This window comes from Lynx rufus, unplaced genomic scaffold (genome assembly GCF_022079265.1).
Source record: "Lynx rufus isolate CCGP_SWC_20201006 ecotype Redwood Valley unplaced genomic scaffold, mLynRuf1.p SCAF_2, whole genome shotgun sequence".
NCBI lineage: Eukaryota > Metazoa > Chordata > Mammalia > Carnivora > Felidae > Lynx > Lynx rufus.
The window spans coordinates 103,888,235-103,914,741 of NW_025814834.1; the positions used below are offsets into that span (position 1 = coordinate 103,888,235).

Consider the following 26,507-nt stretch of genomic DNA (forward strand, 5'->3'; position numbering starts at 1 on the left):
AGCTTGCAAATTACCTGTCACTGTTCCATTGCTTTGTAGTTCAGGAAAGTCATCATATAAATGAATTAACCTTTCAAAGTTCACCAGTTACCACTTATCCTCTTGAGACCAGACCTCTCTCAGCCCCAGTGGAGAACTTGTTTTTCTTTTATCTGCCAACTCCTGAGCGTCTCCTAAGTGCCAGGCACACTGGGCACACAAAGGTGAATGGGCAGCTCTCAGTGTGGTGGGAGAGACAAACATCATCTAAGAATAAATTACTGGTTTATTTCAGTGCAACAGTAGGTATATTGACAGGCAGGGGAACCTACTCAGGGAGGGTCAGCTTTGCTGGGGGAGACCTAAGAAGGTGGTAGAGGAAATATTTAGGCTGAGTGTTAAATTATAGGCGATCCTCCATCAGGAAGAAGGGCAATCCTGGCAGAAAGAATAACATGTACATAAGGGTACAGCCTGGAAACAGAATATTTATGATGAGTGACTTCAGAGCTTTCTGGTTTTTGTTTAAGTGACTTTCGCTTGTTTTGTTAATTTAGTTATGGGGTTTGTTTTGTCTTGTTTTGTTTTGTTGGCGGGAGAACATATAAAGAGATATTCATCAGGGAGCAGACATACCTAAAACAAATTTCCTTAGGCACTTAGGAGCAGTACCTTAAGTTGTTTTGCAGATTTAGTTTCAGGGAAAAAAAAAAAAAACCAGCAAAGACTGGAAAGGAACTTAGATCATTTAATTCAACTTCCTTGCTTTTTTGGACCTGGAAACTGAGTCATACATGAATGACAGCACAAAAATATTCTCTCCCCCAGTGCTAATGACAATAGCAGTTGTTCAAGGGAAGGGAAAAAGGAGTTTCCTTCTTTAAGTTAGTATGTGCAGGTGAGGCTGAGGGCGCAGAAAGACTGTCCTCTGAGAACCGTGGGGACTTCAGTTGTTTCTTGCCAGGACTGTCGCTCCTGGAATGCCGTATTCAGTGAAGAGCAATAAGAAAATCCAAACTTCCCAAACAGAGAAGTCAAGACTGAGTATCTTCCTTCCATAGAAAGATGTAGCAGTTGAACAGCAGCTCAAGTGACTTGGTGTCTGTGGAGAGATTGTTAGCTGACCCATACAGATCCTTCGCTAGGTGGCCTGCATTACCTGGAGCTGAGGTGCTCCGAGCCACGTCCAGGTTATTCGGGTCGCTTAGCCATTCACGTTCCGCCCGCCCCGGCAAGGGCCTGTGGCTCTTTCTGAGAGTGCAAAGCCATAGGAGAGATGGTCCGTCCGAAAAATCGCTGCCAATTGAATAACAATCAAATGATCATAAATCCTCTCAGGATTCCTTATTTAAATCAGCGGGTGAAATGATGAGACTCTTAGGAGTACTAGGTTGTTCTAATTTGTAAAGGGTGTCTCTGGTGTAAGTGTAGGGAGTTTGCCTTTTGTATCGAAACACCGGACCCTAAAGCTACAGGTTTTTATTTACTCTGAAACATGTTTGCTTGATGATCTGGCAATCTCTGTTTTAAGGGCCTGGGCCATAACCAATAATGACAACCCCATAGTAAGTTCAAATAAACACTTAAATGCCGACCTTAAGAGAGTCAAAGTCTTTAGTGACAAATTTGCAAAGCTTAAAAAGTAGAAATTAATGTTACCTATTTGCCAAATTTTGCTTTTGAAGTTAGGAAATAATGGCTTAAATTTTTTAGGCTTTTGACAGTAAATAATGGAAGTAAGATATAGATGAATCCAACTGTTTAAACATTTTTTTTTATTAGTTTTCTTTATTTCTGAGAGGCAGAGAGAGACAGAGTGCATGTGGGGGAGGGGCAGAGAGAGAGGGAGACACAGAATCCGAAGCAGGCTCCAGGCTCTGAGCTGTCAGCACGGAGCCCGAGGTGGGGCTCGAACTCACGAGCTGTGAGATCATGACCTGAGCTGAAGTCAGACACTCAACCGACTGAGCCACGCAGGTGCCCCAGATGAATCCAACTGTTAAGTTTACCCTGTATTCTAGATTTTATGATGACCATAGTTTGGGTAGGCGTTATGTTTTTCAGGTTGATGAGAACGGAAATATTCCTGTCATACAAGGGTATAAGAGGGAAAAGGGCAGGCCTGGCACCTGGCCTCATGGAGCCTTAAGAGTAGCGGAAGAAATAAGCAAAAAGCATGGAAGGAGAAAAAGAAAGGAATTACAAGTTGTGATCAGTGCAGTGAAGGGAGCCAAGAGGCTGACATGGAGACTGAGAGAGGGTCTACTTGAAGTGTGGGGGTCCTTCACTCTCTGAAGAAGTGACCTTTAAATGGAAAGTTCTAGAAGGAATTGGGTTTGTGAATGATGAGTGTGGAAAGGCTCAGGGCTGGGAGGGTACAGAGGGGGGAGTAGTAGGCCGTGAGGTTGGAGAGGTGGAGCCTAGGGATGGCCAGGGGCTGGGGGGAGAAAGTGGGTTCTGGAGACATCATCTGAGCCCCTGAAGCAAGCTTTGTTCCTGGACACGCCATTAGGTGAGCCGATAAATAATTGTTTTGCTTAAACTATTTTCAGTTGGAGTTTCCTTCACTGTGGGCAAGAGTCCTAATCATATAAGGGACAGAATATTTGAATTCCCTGGAAACACCTTCAGCTGGAGTTGCTATATGTAGTGCTCATGCCTTATTCATTCAGAATGAAGTATTTTTGTGTCATTATGTTTTCCCCCTGGCCCTGCCTGGATCTGATTCCTTGGACTTGAATTGTATGTGTACTTTCAAAGCCATTATGTACAGTCAGTTGGGACTCACTTGGTTGGAAGTGATAGAAACGTAAGGTACACGAGCTCACACCACGAAGGGGGATTTATTGGGTGGACACCAGTGTGTGTCACTGACTCAGCGGACAAATGGAAAACCAAGCCAAGGAAGGGGCCGAGGATGCGGCTGGGACTCAGGAGCAGCGGGAACCAACCCCCCGAATGCTGCCAGGACTGTCCCAGTGTTTCCTCTCCGTGTTCAGGCTCCGTCTCTCTTGCTGCTTTCACTACTTGGCAAAAAACATAGCTGCCAATTTGCAAAAGTGAGTGGCCTGCAGACATGCTTTGTCTGCTCACAGTGCTTTTCAAAAGTGATTTAATTGTTAACACTGAAAAAGGGAGTTTCACATAAAATTCCAAATGTCCGACATCTCTTAAAGAAGCAGAAATCTGACATCCCTAAATTCCAGCAACCGGCAGGCACTTCTCTTTGGAAGGGCAACACACTGTCTAAAGGACCACAGGGCTGCTACTCTTCTTACTTCTGCCCTGGGTGCTCCCTGCCCCAGCTGTAGCCATCCTGGACCCAGCTGCTTGGTTTTGTACCCAGACCCTGGCCTGGGTCAGGTGCCCTCCTTGGGATCAGTCAGTTTCTCCCAGGGGATAGGGCCACATACTGAGCTGACATGCCTTATCTCCCTCACCCCTTGTCCTGTAATAACCATGCAGATGGCAGAGGGGAGCAGTTTCTAGAAAAAGGGTGCTAGTCTGACAGTACCTGAAGTGATATATTTGGAAAAAGTTGTATGCTATTTAGTGAATTTTTTTAAAACTCCTTTTTACCAATGTCCTTTTGTCCAAAGGGCCTGTTATTCTTAACACGCTTAACACTTTAAGTGGTCCTCTGCTTTTTTATTTTGGAGGAGTGCTGGAGGACTTCATAGAGGCTCTCGTGACAATTCAGTCCTGTGAATGTGCCCGTCAAAGCTAAGCATCTCACTTGGAATTTATGATGTAACATGGCTAATCTGTTTGTTTTTAATGGATGATTCAAGCTAGGATTGCAAAGGGTTACTACAAACGTACTCCCAATCTTACAAACCTGATTAGGAAAAATTAAAATTTAGGTATTGATAGAATTTGGTAAAGTATATACAAAAAAACTTATCCTGGTTTCTAAAGTTTCTGTTTTGTTATGAACCGTGAAAATCCAAGAATGCATTTTCAAATCAAAATCGCTTTTTTTGTTTCTTTCCATGGGTTTCGTTATTTGAAGTTAGCACGTCATTTTAAATCTTTATCATTTTGTCCTATCTGGTAAAATTCTATGAATTCCCAAGACAGTCTTTTAAGAACTTTGTTTCTCATTTACTTAGGGCACCCCTATTTCTGAAGACTTTATTTATTTATTTATTTATTTTTTTAACGTTTATTTATTTTTGAGACAGAGAGAGACAGAGCATGAACAGGGGAGGAGCAGAGAGAGAGGGAGACACAGAATCTGAAATAGGCTCCAGGCTCTGAGCCGTCAGCACAGAGCCCGATGCGGGGCTTGAACTCACGGACCGTGAGATCGTGACCTGAGCCGAAGTTGGACGCTTAACCGACCAAGCCACCCAGGCGCCCCCTGAAGACTTTAAAAGTGCAGGGTGAATATACAGAAATTATTGTGCTTGAATTTGAAGAATGACAGATCAGTAGAAGACACTAGTATGATCTGGGGACTCAGGGCAGGAAGAGAGGTGCTGTCAACACACACTGGCATACTCGTGTGTATAGCCCCTCATTTTATTGGGTACAGCTATTTACTAATTTGGCGTTAGATGCTAAGAAATAAGAAGATTCCATGTCGATTTCAACACCAATGGAAATGGCATCTACTGGGTAGACCGTGTCGTGGCGTTTTCCTTTTTCATGATTCAGCATTCACAATCCCTGCAGTCCATCTGTTTCCTGTGTTACTTCATATTTGAAAGCACTGTCTTTTGGGGGAGAGTTCTTCATGACCCTAATTTAGATCAGATTGTTTCTAATCTGGATTGTAACAGGAAGTGGTATGGATTTGCCTTGACACGTAATAGGGCTCTGCTTGTTAAAATGCAGATTCTGATTCGTAAGTAATGTACGGAGGCACTGTAAGACCATGCAAATACTGTGTTCCTCATCCAGATCTCCCCTGTAGATTTAGCATCTATTAATGATTCTTGCCTGAACCAATCTTTACTATGATAGTTGATTTTCCATATGAATTGTTTGAATGAATATGAACTTTCATATGAAGTTGTTTCCATATAAATGTTGATTTTCTAACTCAGGTGCACCCTCTATATGTGTCAGTCTGCCTTTGGCGTTCTCCTGGAAGCAAGAGTCCTCCCTCTTCCGTTGTTTATTTATTATTTATTATAGGTATGGATTCACGAATTCCTAATTTTTCAATGGTCTGTTTTCATTACTGCCCTTAATTATTTTGGTGTTTAAATTGTCCCAGATTTAGGATTGTCCTCCTTTTTTGATTGTTATAGAGAGGATTAAAAACATGGATAATATTTTGGGAGACTCAGGTATTATGATTATGCCCTATTAGTAGTATCTAGGTTACCTTAAAGTTATACTAAAAAAGTGCTAAGTGCAATTCTTTGCATGTGGATAGTATTTGAGAGTTTCCCATGTGCTTTTGTGGACGTGTGCTACCTAGGACACTTGAATTTTATGAGGAGGACTGAGTAAGTGTTGCTCTGCATTTTCAAATTGTCATTTGATTTTTTTTGACATTCCCGTGATACAGACAAGGTGGCATTTTACTCTATCTACCAACTTATTTTCTCCTAGCCTCAGTTTAATAAAAGACTAATGATTATATTAGCCCAGAATATTAGTCTAGAAACTGCTCTTTACCTCCTAACACACATTTGCGTGATTTATATATTGTGATCTGCTTTAAAAACTTCACTTCTCAAGTGAATGTGTTCTGGTCTTGAATTAATGCTGAGTGGTAGAGGGCCCTATCTCAAATTAATGTATCACAGAATATGACATAGAAAAAGCACTCCCTAACCCTTGCCTGCCTGCCAAACCATATGAATGATGCTTTTTTTAGTTTGGCATGTCTTGTTTTTCTGTATGGGAATGTGTGTGTGTGTGTTTAATTTTTTTTTATGTTTATTTGTTTTTGAGAGAGAGAGAGAGAGAGCACAAGTTGGGGAGGGGCAAAGAGAAAGGGAGACACAGAATCCGAAGCAGGTTCCAGGCTCTAAGCAGTCAGCACAGAGCCCAATGTGGGGCTCGAACTTATGAACGGTGAGATCGTGACCTGAGCCGAAGTCGGATGCTTAACCGACTGAGCCACCCAAGGCGCCCCAGGGAATGTGTGTTTATACTTACAGATTCAGTGCCTTACATGCTAACTTGGGCTGGAGGCCACACCCCACAATGGTTTCCCATTTTCTCCAGGGTATGTTTCTTAAGATAGCATCTTAGGTCCATTTGTAGGTGAACATGGGTGTCTTTGGAGACTCCTCACCCTGTCACTTCCCCACTCCATACCTTATGCTTCAATATTATGTGGTACCTGGTACTAACTGTGATGTGTGATGCCTTTGTTCCTTTGCTTGTGCTCTGAGTTATGCTTGGAAAGCGCCCCTCAATCACCCCATCTGTTGAGTGAACTCTTATTCAGTTTTGAAGCCTTTCCTGATTCTTTTTTTTCCAGAGTTCATTGTGCTTTCCATCATACTTTGCACCATCTTCATCACCGCATGTGGGAAATTATATTAACATACTTTAGTTGTATGTCTTTCCTTAGAGATTAAGTTTTCTAAGGGCAGAGGCCTGCAGCTTGGCACAAAGTAGCACTTAAAAGTTTTTTTTGCACAAAGATGGATTTACTAACCGCAGAACTTTTCTGTTACTAGGTAGAGACGTAGTGAAGGGTGTTCATTGGTGTGTTTCTCAAGTGCCCTGTAAGAGACTTCTGGCCCAAAGGGAGAGACATGCCAGGACGTGGTGTTATGGACCCAAATTCCCCTCTTGGAAGATCAATGTTGTAGCTTCATGTGTTGGCTATGAACCCATGAGTTCATTGAAGTGATTTAGGAGGATTGCAAACCGCTTGGAGAGAGTTCTGAAATTATCAGTGAAGGCAGCAGTGGGGCGAGGGGTGGGGCTGGATATGATTGCTTTGTAAAAAAATGGGTGTCTACACTGAAGTCAGGGATGAAGTGTCCTGATGTTTACAGCTTACATGCAAATGCAAGGAATAAGACGGATTGACGAGTAGGGAGACAGACGCCAGTTGATGGGGTTTGTGGTAAAGCACATGGGGCAAAACACAAACTGGAGAATCTGGGTGGTGGGTATGTGGACGCACCCTGAAGTTCCTTTAACTTTCCTGAAAGTTTGAAACTTTTCATAACAAACTGTTGGGAAAAAGGATACTTGTATTATTTTTTAGAACACATTTATTGGCTGCTCGTATCAATCACAAACATTAAATCTTCAACACACGCTTTCTAAGCCGTGCTGATTTGTTTTCTTCCTGGCATCTCTCTTCCTCTCTTTGTCTAGTTGGTGTCTTTAAATCCCAGGTCTTGTGTTGCTCCCTTTGGGAGAATTTCCCCGACTTTCCAGGGTGATTTAGATGTCTCTCCTCAGTGTTCCCAGAGCACCCCTCACATCTCACTTCTGCCGTGGGATTTGTTTTACCTGCGCTGTGATCTGTCTGAACCACTAGACTTGGAGTTTCTTGAGTCAGTGACTCTGTTTCTGGAACACTTCTGGTAGAAGTGAAAACAAAAACAACAACAATTAGTAGACTAACAGTGACTTAAACAAATATTATTTATTCCCAATGTCAAGAGCCCCGAGGTCAGGAGTTTGCAGTTTCCAGGATCAGTTTGGTGCTGGGCACTTGGTTGGCCCTTCTGCCTGTATCCTGTCTTTCCCTTCATCGGGTGAAGTTGACCAACGCAGTCGTGTGGATTGGAAATATCCAGCATGGTTATTTCAGTTTTTGAGCTTTGAGCACAGATACTCTGGCAAATATCTTTGGACCTATTGAGTAGTTTTCAGCTCATTTATTATGGTTTCTTCTAGAGAGATTGACTTTGTGTTTTGAAAATAGCAGCTCAGAATTAGATAGATGTCTACATGGGTTTGAAAGCCTCCCCTACTCCAACCTGGAAAACTCTTTCTCCATTTTCTTACAACTGTAATAATTCACAGAAGCAAGGTTGCTTCGGAGCGATTGTGAGACACATGGATGGTCCGGAGGTCCCAGCCTCATGCTCCAGGATTTGCTTTCTGTGGAACACTGGTGGACCAGAAATTAGGCCAAAAGCGGTTTCACTTTGCTAAACTGAAGCCTTTAGGGGAGGCCCACGCCTTACCCCATTTATTCTATTTTAGTCACAATTCAAATGTGCTTAATTATCCAGTTAATTGCTTAGAACACTTATTAAAAGGCACATAATTAGAAAAGGAGTGGTGGAAAGAAGGCCTGGCATAGGCAATAAACTAATGGTCCGGGGGGGAAGGGGGCAGCACAAGCAGACATGCGATCCTACTCCCAGCAGCCTTGATGGTCCTTAAATCATCAAGGAAGGATTTCATTATGTTCAGTCTGCTCTAAGAAGACAGATGGAGATAATACGTGAGCGGTAACATGCCAAACTACATGACTATGATCTTAAATAGGTTTTAAATATAGGATTATATAGATTAGAATACTGGCAGGAAATCTACTGCTAATAAGCAAATATCTCTGGGTGGTGGAATCATAAGTGATTTTTTTTTCTCTTTGAAAGATGGTTTGGATATTTCCTAAATTTTCTACTGAGCATTGAAAGGGTTTGGAGTGTGCCACCCCCAAATATGCCACTTTGACATAGGATTATTTCGAGCTGAAGACAGTTGAAAACAGACCAAAATAAAATTCTCTGCCTCCCCGCCGCGCCCCTACCAGGAAGGGCAGGGCTATTCTGAATCACCTGAGGCAGCTCTAGGCTCCTACCAGCCCCGAGAGGGCACCAGAGGAACCTGCTTAGCACACCTTACTCACTAGCCCTCATCTCGTCTATCAACTTCCCTTAGATAGTGTTTGTCTTCCCACGCTTTGTTGCCCCTAGAAGTGCAAAGTCTTGTTTTTTGTTTGTTTCTTTATTTGTTTTCTTTTCTTTTGTTCGTCTTGTCACTTCTCCGAAATTTATTATTATTTTGTTAAGATGCGATGTAAGCTGAAGTTCTGACCACCCCCTTGAGTTACTCATCACTGAATTGTGTGTGTTTGTGAGATGTACACAGTAATAAGCTTCCATTTGGTTTTCTCTTGTTACTCTGAGTTTTGTCAGATCTGCAGGGCTCCAACCAATGAGCCAAAAATAGGTGGAGAAAAAATCAATAGTTTTTTTTCCTCCTTCCCTATGGTTTTATTATTCTTTGTTTTAAATACTTAAAATATGTTAGACGTTCAAAGGGGTTCTTGTTCAACTCCTGGTCTTTTGATAATGTTGTTTTTCTAGCATTTTGATTTTGCCTTTGTTAAAAATGCTCAAATTATACTTTTTATAATAGCTGTCTGAAAAGCCCTACTTGTTATGGATGTGAACTACCACGTATGGTGATTTTCTTAGGAGTTTCGTAGGTTGGAGCTGTGGGCTCCTTTCTGTGGATTTTAGCTATGAGTATCCTGATCTGTCTTACTGCATGTTGTGTCCCCAGAGAGGTTTTGTTTGTCACTCTGCCTTGTGTTCCAGCACTGCGACCAGACTCGGACTGCTTTTTATGTTAACTTCTTGGCTTTGGAGAAGTGCCATGGTCACAGATTTTCTGGGTACACTTCCATGCAGCTGGGGCTCAGTCAGATAAGCTTCTCTGTCATCGTCCCCTGTTGGTCAACAAATGTTTTTCTAGTACATTCTTTACCTGAAGGTGTGTTCCTCCAAGGGTCTTGGCTTCTCTGTTCTCAGTTGAGAAAAGGTGTCTGTTCTGACTCCCATGTGGGCTGGGCAGCTGGTCCCTCAGCCCTGTGTGTTTGCTAAATCCTAAGTTACTGTGAACAGCAGCTATTCAAGACTGCGGGAACAGCAGCTCTCAGGGCCCTGATGTTTTTCACCCTACCTTGGGGATTTCTTCCTTTCTTTTGAGCTTAGCTGTACATGTAAGAGAAGTTCTCAACGTTGGGTGTCTACTATAATCACCTGGGAAGCTTTTAGAAGTCCCCATACCAGGCTACATGCCAGGCCAATTCCATCAGACTCTCTGGGGTGGGACCCATGCATCAGGGTGTTTTGTTTTTTTTTTTTTAATTTTTTTGATGTTTATTTATTTTTGAGAAAGAAAGACAAAACAAGTGGGGGAGGGACAGAAAGACGGGGAGGGACAGAGAGAGAGGGAGACACAGAATCCGAAGCAGGCTCCAGGCTCCGAGCTGTCAGCACAGAGCCCGACACGGGGCTCGAACCCACAAACTGCAAGATCATGACCCCGAGCCAAAGTCGGACGCTCAACCGACTGAGCCCCCAGGCACCGCATCAGAATGGTTTCAAGGCTCCCCAGGGGATTCCGTTGTGCAGCCAAGGATGGAAGCCACTGATTTAAACCAATGTTTTATTTATAAATCAACCAATGGATGATTTATGTGTGTACTGTGTGTATTAATTTATTGTTCTAGTGGGGATGTTGTCAAGTTCCTTTGTCAGCAGTAATGGAAATAGGAGCCTGCCATATTGGAATTGGAAAAAAAAATTTTTTTTAACGTTTATTTATTTTTGAGACAGAGAGAGACAGAGCATGAACGGGGGAGGGGCAGAGAGAGAGGGAGACACAGAATCGGAAACAGGCTCCAGGCTCTGAGCCATCAGCCCAGAGCCTGACGTGGGGCTCGAACTCATGGACTGTGAGATCGTGACTTGAGCTGAAGTCGGACGCTTAACCGACTGAGCCACCCAGGCGCCCCTGGAAAAAATTTTTAAATGTTAGGATGTTAATGGGGCGCCTGGGTGGCTCGGTCGGTTGGGCGTCCGACTTTGGCTCAGGTTGGGATCTCACGGTTCGTGAGTTCGAGCCCCGCGTGGGCTGACAGCTCAGAGCCTGGAACCTGCTTCAGATTCTGTGTCTCCCCCTCTCTCTCTGCTCCTCCCCCACTCATGCTCTGTCTTTCTCTCCTTCAAAAATAAATAAAAACATTAAAAAAGATTTTTTTTAACTGTTAGGATGTTCAAGTCTGCTGGAAAGGAAACCAACCTTTATTAAGTTCCTAGGGGGTGCCTGGCACTGTGCTTAGGTCTCTCATCCTCAGGAGAATCCTGCAAGGCAGGTGGTGGTTGGGTTTTGCGGCTTGGAGAACTCAAATAGTTCTAAGTCTCCCAGCTCACAAATGGCAGACCCTGGCTCAGGCCCAGGAGATGCCCCAGCCTGCGTCCTTTCCTTACTCTGTGGCATATGTGAACTAGGCTTTCTCATACGAATTGGTTGAAATAAAAATTTGTACTGGAGTTAAAGTAAATTCCATTTACTATTAAATTTATATTTGGAATACTTTATCTTCCCACAGTGCCTGGGATTCCCTCCTCTTTTTATCTCACATCTGAGGAGGTTAAACTGATTTTGATCAATGGCCATTATAGGGGAACTTAATTCATTTTATTAAAACAATTTATTTTTATTTTTATTTTTTTTATTAAAAAAATTTTTTAACGTTTATTTATTGAGAGACAGAGAGAGACAGAGCATGAGCAGGGGAGGGACAGAGAGAGAGAGAGAGAGAGAGGAGACACAGAATCCGAAGCAGGCTGCAGGCTCTGAGCTGTCAGCACAGAGCCTGATGTGGGGCTTGAACTCACAAACTGCAAGATCGTGACCTGAGCCGAAGTCGACCGCTTAACCGACTGAGCCACCCAGGCGCCCCAAAACATTTTTTTAAAAGTGTATTTATTTTGAAAGAGAGAGTATGTGTGCGTGTGGGTGTGTGAGTGGGAGAGGGGCAGAGAGAGAGGGAGAGAGAATCCCAAGCAGGGCTCTACACTGTCAGCGCAGAGCCTGATGCAGGGCTCGAACCCATGAACCATGAGGTCATGACCTGAGCTGAAATCAAGAGCCGGATGCAACCAGCTGAGCCACCCAGGGGCTCCCAGTTTAACTCATTTTGGTTCACCACTTTAAATACACTTGAAGGAAATACTTTCGTTCTCTTTCTTTTAGCTCCATCGTGTGCCACAAAGGGGTACTTACTATAAAAACTGCATTTACTGATCTCCTTCCAGAGTACCTCTGTGGCCCGTGTTGGGGGCTGTGGGAGTGTGTGTATCGGGAGGCAGAGGCACAAGGGGAAGTGAGCGGTGAGAATGAAGCGGGCGAAATTGAGGTCCCTGAGTGCTGTCTGTGGCACCAGATGACTTGGGGGGAGATCTGAAGGGTGGGACTCAGAGCTCTCTGGTCTCTCCACTTCAGAGAAGCGCCTTTGAGGATTTTTAGTGTCCGGTTGCCCTCCCCACACTCCCCAGCGATCCAGGCACTGGGTGCCATTTTTTCCCTCTCTGTCTTACTTTCTCTCTGGCTCTGCTATGGTAAATGACCTCTGGGGTTGTTGGAGGGATCGTTTCATCTCTGCCCGGCACCTAGAAGCTTTGCTTCTCTGTTGGAATGTCTGGGTTAGGCTTTCCTGGCGCACACGGACTTCATTTTCTTTCAGTTGGGTAGACATCAAACTGCCTCTGAGTCTTTGTCTTCTTCCTTGGCAGCTCTTCAACCGGGTCCTCTGGTCGTGTGTCGCGACCTTAGACAACCAGCGGGATGGCGGCAAACAAGAGTAAGAGCCAGAGCTCCCTGGCCCTTCACAAGGTGATCATGGTCGGCAGTGGAGGGGTTGGCAAGTCGGCCCTGACGCTTCAGTTCATGTACGATGAGGTAAGACATGCCGGGCGCAGACGCCTTTCTTCATCGAGTCTGCTGTCATAGTGTCCCTCCTCCAGCTGTGTTCATGTGTTCAGTGCCCCACGTGCACGGAGGATAGTGGGGCAAATCTGTGTTAACATGGTTTCCGTGTAGCTTTATAGGGGGTCTAACGAGCATGAGATCTGGGCTGCTGATTTTTGGTAAGTAATTTCAACTCTGGCAGGGATGTGAGGGGTCCCTGCTTTGCATGACTTCCGGTGTTATCCTTTGAGCTTGCTTTCTGACAGGAGCAAGGGAAGAGGAGGGGCCTTTTATACTCTTATACCGTTCTAAAGAACAGGTCAGATTTAGCTTTGTGACAGTCACTTTCAGGAGGTAGTGAAAGGGAGAGCTAAGCTGTCATAAGACCATCTTTTCTCAAGTGATGGGCATCAGGTTCTCTCCAGTTCTGCCATGCAGCAAAGTAAAGCTCACACCATCCTTGCCCCACATTTATGTCACTTAATGTGTGGATAATGGAACTGGTGCTGAGTCCAATGTGACAACACCGTTTTGATTCCCGTGGCAACAAATGTCCTGGGCCGTTGGTTGGTACCATGGGCAGAGTGTTCTGACCGGCGCTCACATCACGTTCCCATGGGTGTGTGCTTTACAGGATTTCCAAAAGGAAGATACCTGTCACCAGTCGGTGAAGATCATTATCTGATCTTCACTAGACTTGCCCTCTGTCCAACTTTTGTTGGGTGGTGTTGGAATGGCAATGGCCATTTTTGGGATCTAGCTGAGGGAAGTTGGGTTAAGGATATATTTAGCTGGGAATTAGTGGTATCTATTTATGTGGTTTGGAGTCACTTGGGCATGTGGTTAAGTTATTACTAGCCATTTCGCTGTAGGGATGGCTTCCCGGAATATTCCCACCACCCACTCTGCTGACTCACCTGGCACTGTGATGTGAGGTGCAGGGCCAGGAGGTTATCGTGGTGTGAGTGTGGTCCTGTGGCACCTGGTTCTGGAAGTGTGTGGGCTGTGGAGTTCTCTAGAAACTGGTTGGGAAAGTTCTTCCAGATCTTATAGTCTCTTCCAGGGAAGTTTAAGAGAGGTTTCTTAAATTTGACAATAGTCCTAAAACTTCTATTACTAGTAGTGTCACGTCATTGTGAAGCTGAAGAAAATCCTTCTAAACTTTCAATAAAAGAGAAACTTGGACCAATTATGCTAGAGGATAAGACTAAATTGTTTTTCATCCTCTATAGGAAATATTACACAATCGTTGGCCTGTATGACGAGATAATCAAAGAGGATGCAGTGAACAAACAAACCAGTTAAGAAGGTATTCTAGAGTTATGCCAGGCAGTTAATTAATAAAAAGTATGTTATTTTGCTGGATTTTGTGATATAAGTGGTATTTGTATTGGTTTTCTATTGCCACGTAACAAATTACTAGAAATTTAGCAGCTTGAAACAACACATGTTTGTTATCTACAGTTTCCAGGGCTTGGGAGTCTGGCGTGGCTTAGCTGGCTGCTCTGCCCGGGGTCCCACAAGGCTGCAGTCAGAGTTGGCTGGGGCCGTGAGCCTGGCTGACGCTCGGGTCCTCTTCCAAGCTCTGGGTGCTGGCAGAGTTGGGTTTCATGCAGACGTAGGGTGGAGGCCCACAGGTCCTTGCCACCAGGCCCTTTCCATAGGTGGTTCATTCCGTGGCACCTTGCTTCTTCAAGGCCAGTAGGAGCGTCTCTGGTTAGCTAAGACAGATTCTTATATAAGGAAACGTAATCATGGGGTGATCTCATGATCTTTCCCACATTCTGTTGGTTAGAAGCCAATCACAGAGTCCTCTGTATTTAAAAGGAGAGTATCATACCAGGGGCATGACTCACTGAGGGTCACCTGAGGGTATATTTGCCACAGTATTGGTCTTTTTATTTTTATTTTTTAAATGTTTATTTATTTATTTTTGAGAGAGAGAGACAGAGACAGAGACAGAGAGAAACAGCATGAGCGGGGGAGGGGCAGAGAGAGGGAGACACAGAATCCGAAACAGGCTCCAGGCTCTGAGCTGTCAGCACAGAGCCCGACGCGGGGCTCGAACTCACGGACCACGAGATCGTGACCTGAGCCGAAGTCGGCCGCTCAACCGATTGAGCCACCCAGGCGCCCCAATGTCTGGAGATACTTTTGAGTGTCACAACTGGAGGGTAGTTACTACTAGCATCTAATGGGTAGGGGCCAGCGATGGTGTTAAACACCCTACAGCACACAGGAGAGACCTCACAACCAAGAATTATCCATCCCAAATAGTCTTGTCAATAGCACAGCTGCTGATGCTGCGGGAGACTAACTAGTAGGAGAGTCGAATCTGGATTTTCATTTTTATTATGTAGGTTTGTATGTGTGCGTATGGTTAAGTGGGGGCAGGGGGTGGGGAAGATGCACACAGAAGAGTTTTGTCCCTTCTTCCTCGTATCTTCAGAGAAACAAGGGAAAACTAGGCTTGATCTTAGTCTATTTTTTCATGGGCAAACATAGTTGAGGACTAGAGAGCAGCAGTTGTTGAAGAAATGGTAAAATGAGAGCAAGGAAAGAATAGAGATGGATTAATGTACGTCTGGAGAAGTCTTTAATTGATTTCTAAAGCAATGCTGTCCAGTAGGACCTTCTGCCACAATGAAAACGTTCTGTATCTGTACTGTCTGCACATGTGACTAGAGTTCCAGCAAATGTGGCTAGTGGCTACTATATTGGACAGGAGAGTTCCAGAATCATAGTCTTGGAGCTTGAAGAGATCTTAGAGATCTTAACAGCGATTCCCAAACTTAGCCGATCACCTTCTGAATAACATTTCTAGAGTTGAAAATGGGGACTCTCATTTTATGCGCAGCTCTCCCGGCAGTCTGATGTATGGCCAAGTGTGGTGATTCCTGCCTGAGAGATCACCTGGTCAAGCCTGATTTCACAGAAAAGGGAACAGTCCTGTGCTCCGGGATGCTAGTTACCTAAAGTCTACCCACATCCCGCATTCTTTATTCTTGGTCCAGGGCTTTACCTCAAGTTAAAAAAAAAAAAAAAAAAAAAAAAGAGCTTATATGGTGAAATTGCTATGAGGGTTGGATTATGCAAGGGGCAGTGGTCCCAGAAGTTTTTATTTTTGGCTAAGGTCTGACTTTGAGAAAAATTGGAGGGAGATCTTAATCTTTTTATCCTTGACCTAACATACTTGAAGACTTCTAAAGCTACGGACCATGTGAGGTTGGTGACCGGGGACTTTGACAGCAACGAATCCCTGGGGAATCTGTGTGTCTTAGGCATCTGAAACTGACTCACACACCGCCCCCCAAGGCCAGGAGTGTGGATCGTCTTAACAGATAGCAAGACTCCAGGACTTTCTGTTTCTAATGGAAAAGTGGAAAATCAAGATTGTAGTCCATGTTCTAATAATCTGTACACTTTTCACTGACACAGAGGTATGCAGTCGCTATGAGGACATTCAGACATCCCGTGTCTAGCGAGTCTATGGACCTTTTTAACCTTGAAAGCTCAGAAATACGCACTTGAGATGCTTCATGGTGGTATTTAGAGATTTGCACTGGGTGCTTGGGTTTTTGGGGTGATGGATTTGTCTCTTTGGAAAGGAGTTAATAGGACACTGTTGTGAAACAGGTCAATTTTCACATTTTGTCTAGTTTAAGATAACTGCTAGTACAAATGTAAGAACCTAATACTAAAAATCTTGTCGTTTTTTTATTTTGGGGCTTAAAATCAGTACAAGGCTTTTTTTAAGGGTGTTCTTCAAAGGGCCTACTAAGTTCACACTGATAATCTCAATTCTTTTTAAATGTTTTATTTATTTTTGAGAGAGAAAGAGAGAGAGAATGAGCAGGGAAGGGGCAGAGAGAGAGGGAGACAGAGGATCCGAAGCTGGCTCACTGCTGACAGCAGAGAGCCCGATGTGGGGCTCGAACCCACGAACTGTGAGATTGTTACCTGAGCCAAAGTTGGACACTTAACCGACTGAGCCACCCAGGCGCCCCTCAATTCAATTTTTAAATTTTTAAAAATTTAAATTAGTTTCTTAAGATATAATTCATACACCATGGTATTCATCCTTTTGAAGTGTACAATTCAATGATTTTTTTCTTAGCATATTCACACAGGCATGCAACCATCACTATTATATAATGTTAGAACAATTTTCTTCCTCCACAAAAGAGAAGAAAACACCCTAATATCAGCAGTCTTTCCTCATTTCTGCCTCCCCTGCTTCCACTTCGGGTTCTTGGCAACCATTTTGTTTTTATGGATTTACCTGTTCTGGACATTTCAAGTAAATGGCATCGTACATTATGTGATCGTTATATCAGGCTTCTTTCACGTCGTATCAGGCTTTCTTTCAATGTCTTGAAAGCTCATCCATGTTGTAACCTGCATCAGGTTTTTTCACGGAATAATATTCCATTGTCTGGATGTGCTGTGTTTTGTTTATCCGTTCATCAAGTGATGGACTTTTGGATTGTTTCTACTTTTTTGCTATTTTGAATAATGTTGCTGTGAACACATGCGCATAAATTTTTGTGTAGACTTATGTCTTAAATTCTCTTGCGTCAATATACCGAGGCATGAAACTTGCCAGGTCATATGGTAACTCTATGTATAACTTTTTGAGAAGTGCAAAACTTTTTTCCATAGCAGCTGTACCATCTTATAACCCCACAAGCAATGTGTGAGGGTTCCGATTTCTCTGTATCCTTGCCAATGCTTGTTATTGTCTCTTTTTGATTATACATCCTAGTGAGTATGAAGCAGTATCTCACTGTGGTTCTGACTGGCAGTTCCCTAGTGACTGATGATGTTGCGCCTTGTTTCACGTGCCTGTTGGCCACCTGTGTATCTTCTTTGGAGAAATGTTCATTCAGGTCTTTTATCTATTTTTTTTTAATTTTTTCAAAATGTTTATTATTTGAGAGAGAAAGAGAGAGACAGAGAGCAAGCAGGGACAGAGAGAGAGGGAGACACAGAATCCAGAGCAGGCTCCAGGCTCCGAGCTGCCAGCACAGAGCCTGACGTGGGGCTCGAACCCACAGACGGCGAGGTCATGACTTGAGCTGGTCGGCCTCTTAACCGACTGAGCCACGCAGGTGCCCCTCTTTTGTCTATTTTTAAATTGGGTTATTTGTCTTTTTATTGTTGAACTTTAAGAGTGTTTTGTGTATTCTGAATATAAGTCTCCTATTAGATACATGATTTACAAATATTTTCTCTCATTTTATGGGTTATCTTTTCACTTTCTTGATGATGTCCTTTGAAGCATGAAAGTTTTACATTTTGATGAAGTTCAGTTTATCTACTTTTTCTTTTGTTGCCTGTGCTTTTGATGTCCTATCTAAGAATGCATTGCCACATCCAAGGTCATAAAGATTCACACCTGTTTTCTTCTTAGAGTTTATAGTTTTAGTTTTTACAATTTGGTCTTGATCCATTTTGAGTTAATTTTTGTACGTGATATGAAGTAGGGGTCCCACTTCATTCTTTCGCATCTAGATATCTGCTTAAACCAGCACCAATTTTTTTTTAATTTTTAAAAAATGTTTTATTACTTATTTTTGAAAGTGAGAGAGACAGAGCACAAGCAGGGGAGGGGCAGAAAGAGAGGGAGACACAGAGTCTGAAGCAGGCTCCAGGCTCCGAGCTGTCAGCACAGAGCCTGACACAGGGCTTGAGCCGTGAGATGGTGACCTGAGCCGAAGTTGGCTGCTTAACCAACTGAGCCACCCAGGCCACCCGCACCAATTCTATTTTAATGGTACCTTTGTTTTATAGCTGCGTAGTATTCCGTTGATGGGTGCCTGTTGTTGGATGTTTGGGTGGTTATTGACCATTTGCTGTTACACACAGTGCCACAGTGATCACCTTGTGTGTTGCTGTAGATTAGATTCCTAGAAGCAGGGTGGCTGGGAGATGAGCGCTTCTCCACTGCTGTTAGATGTTGCCGTGTTCATCCCCGTAAAGGCTGTGCTGTTCTCTACTCCCACCAGCCATGTGCAAGAGGGGCCTTTGCCCCAGAGTATGTTGTCCAACGTTGGGTTTTTTGCTGGTCTGGTAGGTGAAAAACAGTATCTCTGTGTTGTCAATAATTTCCATTCTCTATATTAGTGAGGATGAACATCTTTTTGTATGATTAGCATCATAGGTATGTATTTTTCTGTCAGTTGTTTATGTCTGTTGCCACTTTTCCCCATTGGATTATTGATGTTTTTTTCTCCCTGTTTCTAGGAACTGTTTAAATATAGCTCTTTGTGATATGGGTTCAAATACTTTTTCCCTGTTTGTCATTTGTCTTTTTTTAAATAGTGTGTTGTGCCATATGGAAGTTTAAAAAGTTTTTATGTAGTCTAATTTATCAATTTTTTCTTACATGGCTTCTGGATTTTGAGTCATAGTTAAAAAGGCCTTCCCTACTTCAAGGTAATACAAGGATTTCACCCATGTTTTCTTCTGATACTTGATGGGCTTATTTTTTGTATTTAATTTTTGACCCATTTGAAGTTTATCATGTTGGCTGTTTAATCCCCTTAGTCCCTCTTGTCAAATCACTTTTCAGATGAGTTTTATACTTCTGTTGATTGTGTGTAAGAGCTTCTGTTTCTCACCCTTGCCAGGGTTTATATTATAATTTTATACTGTGAATAATATCACCAAGTGTTCTTTCTGCCCTATGCTTGGTCTCCTCATCTACAAAATGGGAATATTGGCTCTTGTCTACCCCCAAAACCAAGAGCACACTGTACATAGTGTATGTGAGCCAATTTGACAATACATTATATTAAAACCATGAAAACAAAAATAAAAACAAAATAAAAAGCAGTAGAACCGAGAGCAATAAAGAAGTGTTAAAGAAGGAGTTATTTTTTTATAGTGCGTTAAACATAGTGTGATAATTATGAATACTCAATAAATATTCAGTTGATTATAGGCCAGGTGCCCATATATTGAAATTTATTTCTTTGGCAAATTTTCTTTCCCTTAGTATGTTGTTAATTACTGATAATGTTGTTTATTCCTGCAGTTTGTAGAAGACTATGAACCTACCAAAGCTGACAGTTACAGAAAGAAAGTGGTTCTTGATGGAGAAGAAGTCCAGATAGATATTCTGGACACGGCTGGACAAGAGGACTATGCAGCCATTCGAGACAACTACTTTCGCAGTGGGGAAGGTTTTCTCCTCGTGTTCTCGATCACAGAACATGAATCATTTACAGCAACTGCCGAATTCAGGTATGTGTGAAACGAAAGAGCCTCCAGCCTCCAGGAGACTTTCTGCCTGTCTTTCTCACGTGGTCAGCTTGGCAGGAATCTGGGGCTGAGCATAATAACAGAGGGTTGGGCTTGTTATTAAGAAGAATTCCGCTGACGGATTTTCTGGGGCTTTTTGAATCTTGGCACACGAGAGCCCCCCATTTGTTATCATCTCTTTGGGCTTCCCCATTTTTATAATTTTTGAATATAAATTACCTTAAGAATCTTCAGAGGCGGCTCAGTCGATTAAGCGTCTGACTCTTGATGTCAGCTCAGGTCATGATCTCGTGGTTTGTGAGATGTCCAGCGTCGGGCTCTGCATTGACAGCGTGGAGCCTGCTTGGGATTCTCTCTCTCCCTTTCTCTCTGCCCCTCCCCCACTCATGTGTGCACATGCGTGCTCTCTCTCAAAATAAATAAACATTAAAGAAAAAAAAGGGAATCTTAAGAGGACGAAGCCATTCCATACACTCAAGAACTTCTAATTTTGTTTTCATATAAATCCTAAGAGACAGTGATCGATGGGTTAACTATCTTTATCCTTTTTATAATTTTGCTGGAAAAGTCATCATTTTGATCTGTTTTGAGGTTGATGAAACATTGTCAGGAGAGTGAAAGATGTCAGTTAGAGTGACCGTTTGCGGCACCTGTAGGACTTGTAACATAGGTGAGTGAAAAGAGCCCAGCTTTAGAATCAGGCAGACCTGGGTTTGAATCCTTGCCCTGCCACCTAGCAGTTTGGGGACCCTGAGCAGGTTTACTTGGCATTGGAGATTCTGTTTCTCTGTCTGAAAGTGTACTTGTTACTTGATGAGATGAAACGAAATGATGCTTTGGGCTGTACACGTGTAAGGGCAGGAGCCACGGCCATCCTGTACCGCGCTGTGTCCCCAGGCCCCGTCACAGCGTGGGCACATGGTGCTTACACAGTGAGTAGAATATGAACTGCTGTTACTCATTTTAAGTGCAGTGGTTAAAGATGCCTGAAGTTCATTGTTACCAAGAAATTGTGAGCTGTTAGGCATAATTCTTAGAGGAATTCCGATGGGGATGGCGTCTCTCTCTTTACCCTACACGCTTGTTTTGTTTCTCTTATCTACTCCCCTTATAAACATATCTGTCCAGATGACTTTTGATTTTAAGAAGCAAATCTAGAGTCTAACAGGGAACTAAAAAGGGAAGAAAATCCATAATTTTTTTTTTCCATTCTTTAGCAAGTTCTGGTCAGAAGTTAAGGGGTCAGCCAAAGGTGAAAATGAGGAAACTAAATTTCCCCCCACAAGATTTGGAAGGAAGCATCAGTGAGCCAGGGGGCCCTCAAGGGGTGAACCCAGGTAAACACAGTGGTCGTCACTTGCTGGGCTTCATAGTGTCAAGTCTTCAAAGGTGGCACATCTAAATTCTCTGGTACTATAGTACGTGCATGGTGGCGATCAGTTAAATGACCAGGACCCTTAGGAGAAGTCCTGTGAGTTTTCAGACTTTCCCGACATGCCTAGGGTTTTCTCTATGTGGGTACAGTCGATGTATTCATAATTGTGAGTGCATCCTTGAGGATAAAACAGGACGGATGCACACACTTCCTTATTATCTTGAATGTCCGAGCCTTTTGATTTCCCATTACCCCATGACTCGCCAAGAAAGGACGTGGTGAGCAGTGGGAGAGTCACGTCCAGAGAAGACACAGTGCCAGCCTCGTCCTGTCGCCCCACACCACGCACACAGAGCCATGTGTTCTCAGGGATTTGGAGCCATCTCATCTCGTCTTGGGAGGTGCGTTTCGGTCATTATGTGAGAACAGAGGTCCTTAGGAGAAAAAGGACAGATGACTACCTAAAAGAAAAAAGGAGGGCAGGTTAGCTTTTCTGACTTGAGCTCCGGACATTCAGAGAACAGTCACGAGGCTGTCCAGGTTTCTCACGGCATCAGAAACGGAAAATGGAAGTAGGGCATCTGAGTCTTTGTGGTTAAACTCCTTTATGCCTGTTAACAGATTTCAAACATAGCATTTCTGTATTTATGGAAAGGTCCCAACATAAAACAAAATGTTAACATGCTCCATCTTCCTTGAAGTTTGCCCTGGACAATATTCAATAAGCTCAAAAGCTAGGTTTTTTTTTTTATAAGAGACCAGAATCGGTACTTCTATTTTTGCATGAATATGTTTATTAATGAGGTCATTTTACAAACCTCTGCATGACTAATGAGCCAGAGAGCTATCAGTTTTTCTTGTCATAATTTGTGCTGATCACGTAACTTCTAAATGTAGCATGTTCTTTGACCCCTGTTGAAATGTAGGCTATAGCAAAGCTACTTAGAGGCAATTTATAAGCATCTCCTTATCTTCTTTTTCGTTTTTCTTAGAATATTTGATATCTGATACTTAAATTGACTCTAATGGAAAAATTTTTTTAAATTTTCATTATTCTGAAACGTTACCCTATATCATAGAGAAATCAATACAGATCCCCACAAAATACACTTTTGGGTTGGTCTATTTTGGGAATATATTGGAATGTGAAAGTAGAAATGTCTTCACTGGACCAAAATACTGGAAATGAAATATTTATTTTTTTAATATTTGGTATTGATTAGTAATTTAGGTAGCTGATAGCTTTAGGAGAGGTAAAATTTAAGGTGTTACAGTTAATTTTTTTTTTTAAGGAGATGTTTTTGAAGTACTTTTCCATAGATATTGGATTCTTTCCTTTCCTTTCCTTTTTTTTTTTTTTTTACTTTGTAGTAGAAAAATGACACACAATAAGACATGATTACTGCCTAACTTAACTGACCTCATTCCATTGCTTGTAACATTTACTATATCTAAATGGAAACTGTGGTGGGGAGAGGTGCAGGGAGTCGGGCGGGGGGCAGGTGCATATACGCATACAGATGTAATCGAAACAGAAGTTTCACAAAACATACTTCATGTCATACTTGAGATCCCCTCTGATGTTTCTGCCCTGGTTGGTGTTCTGTTTCACTGAGGGAAAAAAACGTTGCTGGTTGTGACCCATTAAACTGATTTCACGATCCACTAATAGACTGCCACCTTCTGTATGAAAAACACTGATTTCACAGCTGTTAGTGTCACAAAGAAATCATACCATGTTTTCAGGAGAATTATTACGCATTTTATGTATGAAGATACTTCTTTTAATATTTAATTAATTAATTAATTAATTAATTAATTATTTAGAGAGACAGAGAGCAAGGGAGGGCCAGAGAGAGAGGGGGAGAGAAAGAATCCCAAGCAGGCTCCATGCTGGCAGCTCAGAGCCTGATGCGGGGCTCAAACTCATGAACCATGAGATCTTGACCTGAGACGAAATCAAGGGTTGGGTGCTTAACCGACCAAGCCACCCAGGCGGCCCTTGAAGATACTTCTTTTAGCTTGTTTTTATCCCAGAGTTCCTAAGTTGTTCTTTTTGTTAAGAAGTTTTGGTGCCTAAGCATCAGTTGGGGACCCTGTTGAAACGCAGAATCCTGGTCTCCTATTCAGACATTCCTTCTGTGGGCCTCCTGTTGGGCCCAGAAACCCGTGTTTGTGACGAGCACCCCAGGTCCTCCTGATGTAGGCAAACTGAGAACCAGGCTTTGAAAACACTTGTCTTGTTTGTGACAGGATCTAGGGAATGCTGCCTTGGGACACGTCCGAGCATAACAATTTTTTCTGCCGTAGGAAAGCCGTTCATTTTAGATGCATCAGTGAAATTGAGTTCTCATTCTAGCTTTCTTAGCTGCTTTATTTTGATGCAATGCCTTAGGGAACAGATCCTCCGCGTTAAGGCCGAAGAAGATAAAATCCCATTGCTGGTCGTGGGAAACAAGTCCGACCTAGAGGAGCGGAGGCAGGTGCCCGTCGAGGAGGCCAGGACGAAAGCAGAGGAGTGGGGTGTGCAGTACGTGGAGACGTCGGCTAAAACGCGGGCCAACGTGGACAAGGTAGGTGTGCGCTCTTTGTGTGTTTCTTGGGAAACTGCAGCACGTAGATGTCTCATCTGTTTGGTTTTGAGGGAACCATTTGTGGAAAGTAGGGGAGAACTGACTTTTCCAGATGTCTCAGCCAGGACAGTGAGAAGCCCTGGGAGGGTTTGACCGTGGATTTAAAACAACCCAGAGCAGAGTCCCCTCACTTTGTCTTGAGCCTTTGTTAGAGCATGCTTAAGGTTGGCCCCTGGAAGTATGGCCCCGGGGTCAGTGAAGGCAGTGCTGGAAGGACGGCCACAGTAGCACCTCTGTGCTCTCATCTGCTGCGGCCTGTTGTTCTCCAGGAGCCAAGTCCATCAGCGGGTTCTTAGGGGCTTCCCCAGGGAAACATGTTGTACCTTGATTTTGTTGTCAGTGACTTATTGGTTAGATTTATTCTTTTCCCCTTACTGTCCACCGGCAGAGCCAATGTGTTCTGTGTTTGTTACTTAGTCTCCAAATACTTTTTGCTCTCAGGAATCAACTCTCCCATCCCTTCCCCTTCCCTTTCCCCTTTCCCTTCCCCTTCCCCTTCCCTTCTCTTCTCTCTCTTAACAATGCCCAGTGTACTTTCTCATTCAAATCTGACGCTGGTGAAAGGGGGACCTTGACAATGCTGAAAATCTTTTTTTTTTTTTAATAATTTTTTTAAGTTTATTTAATTATTTTGAGAGAGACAGAGACAGCACAAGTGGGGGAAGGGCAGAGAAAGAGGGCGAGAAAAACCCAAGCAGGCTCCGTGCTGTCAGCTTAGGGCCTGATGTGGGGCTCGAACTCACGAAACGTGAGATCATGACCTGAGCTGAAACCTAGAGTCAGATGCTAATCAACTGAGCCACGCAGGGGCCCCGACAGTGCTGAACATTTGACAGTTGGAAAATTCACCTACTAGTGATCGCTATTGTTAGGTTTTGGGGTTTTTTCTAAAGAACTAAGGTTCAGAGCGGTTGCCACACAGTTAAAGTGAACAGCCTTATAGATGAGGCTTTCCCTTCTGCCTTCACCTTGTTTGTTAGCTCTTACTTCATGATCTGTGCTCTTGTAACATCTAAACCCACCTCATTTTGGCAGCCGAGCAGTGGATATGTCTGCTTTTTTTATGCGGTGTCAGCATCTGAAGCCCCCAGATTGCATCTCATGTTGCTCCTTCTTATGGGGAAATAATTCTCCTTTACTTCTTACCTGAGAGGGACAGATTTGTGACCAAGCTTTACTTTAGCTTGAAATGAGTCTAGAAGAACATTGGTGTTTAGGATGTTGGTATTAAAAGGGGCTCCCTTTATTTTTTAAACAATTTTTATTTATTGTTCAAGTATAATCGACATACAATGTTACATTCACTTCAGGCGCACAACAAATTGATTTAACAATTGTGTCTATTACTCAGTGCTCACTATGGTAGATGTAATCACGGTCTGTCACCGTACAATGTTATTACAGTGTTACTGACTATATTCCCGAGGCTGTACTTTTCATCCCTGTGACTTATTTATTTTATAACTGGAAGTTTGTATCTCAAGTCCCCTTTATCTTTTACACCCATCCTCCCACCTTCCTCCCCTTGGGCAATCACCAGTTTGTTCTCTGTATTTGAGTCTGTTTTTGTTTGTTTTGTTTTTTTAGATTCCACATGTAAGTGAAATAATATGGCATCTGTCTTTCTCTGTCTTATTAGGGGAGCCAAATACCCCCTAGGTCCATCCATGTTGTTGCAAATGGCAAGATTTCCTTCTTTTTACATGCCTGAGTGATATCATTCCACTGTATATATGTTCCACATCTTCTTTATCCATTCATCTATCGATGGATTGCTTCCATAATTTGGCTGTTGTAAATCATGCTGCTATATACATCAGGGTGCGTATATCTTTTCAAATTAGTGTTTTCATCTTCTTTTGGTAAATACCCAGTAGTGCAATTACTGGATCATATGGTTTTCCTGTTTTTCATTTTTTGAGGAACCTCCATACTGTTTTCCACAGTGACTGCACCAGTTTGCATTCCCACCAGCAGGGCAGGGAGCGGTCCCTTTTCTCCACATCATTGTCAACACTTCTTTTCTTTTCTTTTCTTTTTGACAAAATACTAGCCTGACTGGTGTGAGAGGTGATTATCTCATTACAGTTTTGATTTGCATTTCCCTGAGGATTACTGATGTGTCTTTTCATGTGCCTGCTGGCCGTCCTTGTGTCTCCCTGGCTAAAATGCCTATTCAGGTCCTCTGTGTATTTTTAAATCAGATTATTTGGTTTTTAGGTGTTGGGTTGTAGAAGTTCTTTATATACTGGATATTAACCCCTTATCGGATATATGATTTGCAAGTATCTTCTCCCATTTGGTGAGTTGTCTTTTTCTTTTGTTGATGGTTTCCTTCCCTGTGCAAAGGCTTTTTATTTCAGTATAGTCCCAGTAGTTTATTTTTGCTTTTGTCTCCCTTGCCTGAAGAGACAGATCCATAAATATGTTGCTCAGGCTGATGTCCAAAAAATGACTGCCTGTGTTTTCTTTTTATTTTCCCTCAAGTTTTTATTTAAATTCCAGTTAGTTAACATACAGTATAATAATAGTTTCAGATGTACAATATAGTGATTCATTGTTTCCATGCAACACCCAATGCTCATGCCTCTGTTTCTTTTATGAGTTTT

The 26,507-nt window shown here is 42.9% G+C and overlaps 1 protein-coding gene across 1 annotated transcript in view; it reads left to right on the top strand.

The window, feature by feature from the left end:
• RALB (RAS like proto-oncogene B) overlaps positions 1 to 26,507 on the top strand; it is a 42,943-nt gene that overhangs the window by 11,446 nt on the left and 4,990 nt on the right. Inside the window, exons 2-4 of the mRNA XM_047082687.1 lie at positions 12,450 to 12,615; positions 19,664 to 19,872; positions 23,661 to 23,838. Of these exons, the coding sequence (XP_046938643.1) occupies positions 12,502 to 12,615; positions 19,664 to 19,872; positions 23,661 to 23,838 (501 nt within the window). The 5' untranslated portion in view covers positions 12,450 to 12,501. The remainder of the gene's footprint in view (positions 1 to 12,449; positions 12,616 to 19,663; positions 19,873 to 23,660; positions 23,839 to 26,507) is intronic.